Raw genomic sequence first — 6,801 nt, forward strand, 5'->3', positions numbered from 1 at the left:
TGTAGAAGCTGAGAGGTCAACCTGGGATCAGTAGGAGGTAAAAATATGATTTTGCACTCATGATTTAATTCATTTGTTAATAAATCTGTTAGAATGCAAGCTACCTCCCACTTAGATGAGATTAGCTCCTCTGTTCACAGCAGGATTCAAAAACTGTAGAACAACAGGCCTCTAGGGCTGACCTTAGCTAGGAAACCTAGAAGCACAAAGTCCTTAACTCTAGAAATCCAGACCAATTCCTCAACACCAAAAGGTGGCTAAAAAGCACACATTTTATGCTCATGTTACAGCATTTCCAGCCAGCTCTGGGCATCATGTGATATGGCAAATCTGTATCTGTACCATGGACACCTGCCTAATCCTTGATTTTATTCCTTTTATTCCTCTCTAGAATGTTTCAGTGCTAGAAAATCATCACTGGCGATCTACAATAGGCATGCTTCGAGAGTCACGGCTCCTCGCCCATCTGCCTAAGGAGGTGACGTAAGTGTCCACTGGAGCAAATGCACCACTGAAACTAGTCCATGGCTTCCATCACTCCTCTTAAAAAAGGACTGGCAAAGAGGCCCAAGCTTCAGAGTAGGCGGAACGTCCTGCCCTCTCTTGGTGCCAGTATGAAATCATGAGACAAAGTTATACAGCAGAAGTATTTTCTGAGACTTTTTCACTTCGGCAGCCCAGAATAGCCACAGTCAGCACCGGGAGCATGGGGAGTCCCGGCAAGAATGGACCTTTTCAGATCCATTGGTGGCAATTTCCATTTTACATAGCACCAACCAAATATGGAAAGATTCAGTGATTAAAAAGCATGAAATAGAGAGAAAAATGGAGGAGTCAGTTGAGTAGCATCAAGACTGCTCAAGACTTCCACACCTAACTGAGGAGGTGTGGTTCAGTCTCAGTCTTCACCATCTTTTTGGGTGAAGCCAAAAAAAAAAACAAACCCAGGAACATGAGCACCTTGGACAAGGTGATGCCAACTTTTTACCTGCTGGTTTTGTGCAAGAGTTACTCCCACCAAGGAATGGAGATTGAGCCAACGAATAGCCTGCAATGCTAAGTTTTAATCACAGCTGACCTTGCCAAGAATATAAAGAAGTTAACTCTAACCAATAAGCTCCACATCCCACCAGAAATCCTTTGCATTAGACCAACAACTTCAGTCATAGTTTAAAGGACTTCAGTCCTGCACAACTTCAGCTGCAGCTTCAAACTTGCAGTACTTGCCACCCAGCTCTGAGCAGCTGAACTAAGCTATGAGCATTTTTCTAGGTGCATCATGCTGGGTTTTTGTTTTTGTTTTTTTTTACTTTCCTAGCACTTTTCAGAAGCTTTTGGAGCCACCTATGCCAACAAGCATTTTCCTTCTGCATTATCTCTTCCTCCTGAACCCATTTAGGCAGCTAGAACAGTTGTACTCTGCAAACCCCAGCAGAGACTGACCAAACGGATCAGACTGGATCCATAAAGAAAGAGGAAGTTTTATGTAGCTATGATCCACAGCAGGCTGTTTTGAGCTGTTAATGTTCAATGGTTCCATGACTGAAAGGGCTTATTTTCCTTAAATTGCAGACAGGACATCGAGCAGCAGTTGGGCTCCCTGATCTTGGCAACAGACATCAACAGGCAGAATGAGTTTTTGATCCGTCTGAAATCTCACCTTGACAATCAGGATTTGAGGCTGGAGGATGCACAAGACAGACATTTTATGCTTCAGGTAACTTCTTTAAAAAATATTTTTCCACTATTGTTTTTTATTAATTTTTCAAGTCACAGTATTTCCTAGTATATTTTAGAATAAGATATGATAGTATGTCTGGGCATGTGTCTCCTTACTTACCACCATAAACACCTTCCTTCTGTCACCTGGCATGTCAGGCAAGCATAAGGTGCCTCTGGTATTTTCTTCTGTAATTTCCTTGAGTTAAAAAGCTGTGAATGCAACAGATACAGGAGAGTGTCAAATGCTGAGAAATTAAGATAAGCTATTCATTATTTTATTCCCAGTCCACTGTTTCTCTTGACAGGTAATGCTTTGACTATAGTCTCTCTTGTGGCAAACATCACTTCACTGGTGTTATTTTCTAGCACCATGCAGGAGAGCCCCCTTGTCGGTGTTCTTTCCAAGACAGCCTGACATCAGGTGCCCAATTCCCGTTCCTGTGATGGATGTTCAAAAACAGCCTCTGCAGAGACAGCTGTTGCCATGGCAGCTGGTGCTTCTCTAGTGGATCTGCCCAGCTAATGAAGAAACAAAGCTTTATTTAAAAATCAGATAGATTCAGACTGGTTTTTCCAGCTAAACTGCAGTCATTAACAGGCACTTCAGAATAAACCTCTACCTATTAAAGCATTATTGTGATTAAAGCAGCTGCATATGCATGCTTCTCTGGAGAAATGACATTAATTTCACTTTTAAATATATAAATGAGTTTAAGTAATCATTATCATTTATAAAACAAACATCTACATGTTATCACTTTGTCAAGGTTACAGGAAGGGTGACAGTTGCAAGGAAAGAAGTGTGGATCTGTTAATTCTCCCCCCTCCAGCAGCGTGGGAAATGTAGTAATCTGCTCGCCTGTCCTCCATCAAACATGGTCTTCTGTCAGATTCCTGCATGGACCATGCAGGGCAGGGTGATGGGTTTATCGTAGTTCTGGACAGATTAGGCAAGAAAGTTGTGCAAATGCCAAAGGCAGAAGGATTACAGATCTCAACTATGGCAAAAAGTTTCTTATGCACTTTTTTCTTGAAGACAGGAACTAGGGCACCGACATGGTGAGATTTACTTACCATCTGGTGGATTAGTTGTGGAAGAAAAGAAAAAATATCAAGAAATCTTGATTGATTGGGATAAGTTAGTTAAAGAATGTTTGAAAGATCCTTTTAACAGTAACATTAAGGCTAATGAATTTAATCCAGAGAGAAAAGTGGCTTGGAGACGTCCCTCCTCCAGTTCACAGGTCTGAAGTTATATAGGAAATATTTCTTATGTTTTCCTCCCAGGTGCCAGAATGATTTCTGACCTCTGTCAGGCTAACTGTCTGCGTTCAGTCTGTGAAGAAATGAGGCACATCTTGTTCCAAGGCAGTACAACAGACAGACTATTGCGCGGTTTACTTTTCTGAAGCAGTAACTTGATTTTAAAAACCTCTTGCCCTCCTGTACTCCTTCCCCTGCAAAGCACTTAAAAGTACTAGTTAACTAAGTGAAACCAAGCCAGGGGCAGTGCAGAGGGCCCTGTGCTTAGCTTTGTAAACAAAAATATGCAGACATTAAGATGAAGTGTAATTGAAGCGAGATGCAAGGTCACTCACTGAGACCGCAGAGAAATTATGCCCAAACACACCAGCTTGGCTCTTCCCTTCCTTGTCATCAGCCATGGATGCTGAGCCAGGGAGTCAGCAGGAGTCAGCCTGAGGCTTTTGTTGGCTTATTCCTTGCAAGGAATATCCAAAAGACTTTGCAGCCTTGGCATTTGGCCCTCCTCTTGTTCTCACTACAGTAAAGCAGAGGGCTGAATGAAAGTTTTGTTTGCGGCTTAAATAAATGCTTGTTCCTCAAAAGGCATATTGGGGTGAGGCTGAGTCTCTAAAAGGTGATCTTAACCCTTCCCAGTATCACTGGTGAGGCCTGGGAGTTCCATGACTGCTGATTTACTGCCAAAGCACTGATAGACAGTAACTACTTTTCTTACCACTCCTTTTCTGCTTTGCTTTCAGATTGCACTCAAGTGCGCTGACATTTGCAACCCTTGCCGGCTCTGGGATCTGAGCAGACAGTGGAGTGAGCGGGTCTGCGAAGAGTTTTACCGACAAGGTCAGCCCTTTCACACACAGTGGTCCCCTTTCACCTTGGCTTTCCAGGCTTTTTGTGTGGCAAGACAGAGGTAGCATTCAGCCTACCCACTTTGCCTTGAAATCTCCCTCAAGAATGAGCTGTTGAAGAGGTGCTCTACTTCATTTGAAAAGGGGAAGGGTTAGAAGAGTGGCAAGTACTTTTTTGCCCTCGATGTTCCTGTAGCAGCATCAGGCAGGAGGGAGGGCTCTGCTGTGTCTCCATGCTTGAATTCGGCTGGAGAGCCCACGGCTGGATTCTTCTCCGAGAACCCTCCAGTCACCGTTAACTCTTCTGAGCTGGAACGGCACCAGGGCTACACTGCACCAAAATCCTACTGCTGTCCACTGTGTTTTATCTCCCTTTTCACGCTCCCACTACAGCTCTGATGGGAGCCTTACTCTTGCTGTTTCCCAAATATGACACATTCTTCTCCACACAAATGCAGAGAAAGGGTTCAAACACAGTTCCCAGCACGCCGAGCTCCTCTAATGATGCTGAAAGGGCCAAAGTAGGCAAGCCAAAGCTCAGCTACAACCTATTGCAAATGTTTTCAAACCCTTGCAGAGAATGCAGACAGGCAGGGTTTTTTTTTAAACACAGTAATTACACCATTTGGCTCTATCTGCATAGGCAAGGTCATGCTGTGCTACAACACAGGGTGCAGCAGAGTTTAATCACTGCTAATTTCTTTGTTTGGAGCATCCTGAGAGCTGAAGGCAAGCGGTACGTACACTAGGAGAGCACACAGTGAAGTTCTCAATTCATTTAAAGTTCTGTGCTACAAAGTTAAGCCACATTTGAGCTGGTACCTAGTACTGTGAGTCCATAACAAGGAAAAATAGGTCAGCGAGTTACTTTTTAGCCAGTGTCAGCTTAAGCTGCTGAAATGGCTTTGACTTTCCTGCCTTTGAAGCGACATAGGCAACTTGCCAGATGCAAGTTCATTTAATCAGACATATATATAGTCAAGGCATAATCAGTGTCCAGCTCATGAGGACAGGGCCCCAGTTGTGTGATACCTCACCTTTAGTGTATTGAGGGTCCATGCTGAGAAAGTCAGCACTCAACCCCTTATCAATTTAAGCTTTTTTCCCCAAGACTCAAGATTTATTAGTATAACATCTAAAATACACCTCTGAAAGTGGACGCTGGAGCATATGAGACCAGTTAGAAGTATAACAGGGAGAAAAGGAACATTTCATTTGGGAGAATATACAGAAACTGTGGTCTAATTGTCACTGGTAGCTGTACAATCCTGGTAAGTGATACAAAAAGCAATATTAAATAGCATGTATTTAGATACCATTATCATTTTAAAATGTTATTGTAGACCCCTCTACCCCCTTACACACAATGCTGGGGTTTGAAGGTATTTTTTGTCACTAAGTTTAATATTTGAAAACCATAGCACTCATGTTTTGATTTTTAACTATAGATGAGGCAGATAATATCACAATTGGTGCCTTGTTTAATCTTCCTTCTGGAACGCATACGAAGTTTCAACATTTTTTGTATCAAACATTTCTAATGCCCCTTTAATAGAGACTCAGATCCTGATCTCCCAGTCATCTGGTTCCTCTATTAGAAAATACAATATACAATACTACATCTATTAACTAATAAAATATACAACTCAGGTACATTTCAGGGAGCACCTGATGCCTACAGCAGCTCCTAATATGAACCTTTCCTAGAAAAATAATTTCACTTGTTCTCAGATGTTTTAAAAGTCAGTTAGGAACACAGGGTAAGTAATGCAACATGATTTGTTTATATGAAACTGGCAAGAAACAAGTTTCAAGAAAATGGCTAATGTTTAAGCAACAATAATGATCAGTTTCTCTGGTGAGATTTTAAAATTGCTTGGAAGGTTTTCCCCAATGTGAAAGTTCTTAGCAACAAATTCATGGGGTTATTTTTATAGCAACTTGAAACAGAAGAAAATTAACTATCATTTAAGTTCTTACCATGCAAGGGAAAATCTTAAAATGTCAATTAAATGACTTGTCAAAGACAAGATGATGTTGATGATACACTTTGAGCCAGACAGGTCAACCATTTGGAACCCAAAGTACCTATAGGGGGACATCACTGGAGTTAGCCCCTCTCTTTTTCAGATAAAAATTTTTGAGGGCATAGAGGAAAAGGAAAGGACAGTTAAACTGCACATTTGGAAACATGACACACAGTTATTTTGTCTCAGTTTTGCTGAAATGTTCCTTTTGATTGTTTGTGAAGCTAAAAATGTTTCCCTGATACACCTAATTAAAACTGAAAATATTCCCCTCACATTTAAGAAAAAATTGCATGCTGCAGAGAGAAGAAAGGCTTAAAAATGTACATGGTATTTTATATAAGACTATAGAGCGTGAGTAGCACAATAGCGTTTAAGTCAAAACTCTCTATTAGTGGGGAGAGAAGAGCTTTTAAACAAAAACAGTAGATTTATAGCAAAATGTTGCTTTATGAGTTGAATACAGTGTTTTGTCTGATCTAGCAGGTCTGTCTTACAGGAAAGTTTTGCCTAACCAGTCCTCACTACATGCTTATTAGTAAATCAAATGGATGAAGTATTATTGTCTGAGGGCAAGTGACACATCTTTGCCAGCACACAGTCTCCCTTCCCTCCCATACTGTAGACAGGGAAGGTCCTGTACCTCATGCAGTAACCAAGACTATACCCTGGCAGCGTCTCAGAGAAGGCTGATGATCACAGAGCATCAATGTGTTGCCCTCACAGACAGAGTGAAAAAATCCAACCCAAAATCTAACTCATTTACAGCAATCTTTGCATGGAGTGATTGCTCACGTGAGGAAATGCAATCTCTTCTCCAGTAGGACAAGTGATTGTTGTCTGGATGACAGCAGGTGAAAGAGACTCCCTGAGCTGTTTTTCTGCTGCATTCTTCAATCCAGCTGGCCCATGGTCCTCTATGACCACACCAGCATACACATGAG

General features: G+C 41.7%; 1 protein-coding gene across 1 annotated transcript in view; it reads left to right on the forward strand.

The window, feature by feature from the left end:
- Window positions 1–393: 393 nt before the first annotated feature.
- Window positions 394–6,801, forward strand: part of LOC104530888 (cAMP-specific 3',5'-cyclic phosphodiesterase 7B-like) — a 9,760-nt gene continuing 3,352 nt past the window's right edge. The window contains exons 1-3 of the mRNA XM_010175612.2: window positions 394–483; window positions 1,573–1,717; window positions 3,726–3,822. Of these exons, the coding sequence (XP_010173914.1) occupies window positions 437–483; window positions 1,573–1,717; window positions 3,726–3,822 (289 nt within the window). The 5' untranslated portion in view covers window positions 394–436. The remainder of the gene's footprint in view (window positions 484–1,572; window positions 1,718–3,725; window positions 3,823–6,801) is intronic.

This window comes from Antrostomus carolinensis, unplaced genomic scaffold (assembly GCF_000700745.2).
Source record: "Antrostomus carolinensis isolate BGI_N321 unplaced genomic scaffold, ASM70074v2 scaffold46159, whole genome shotgun sequence".
NCBI lineage: Eukaryota > Metazoa > Chordata > Aves > Caprimulgiformes > Caprimulgidae > Antrostomus > Antrostomus carolinensis.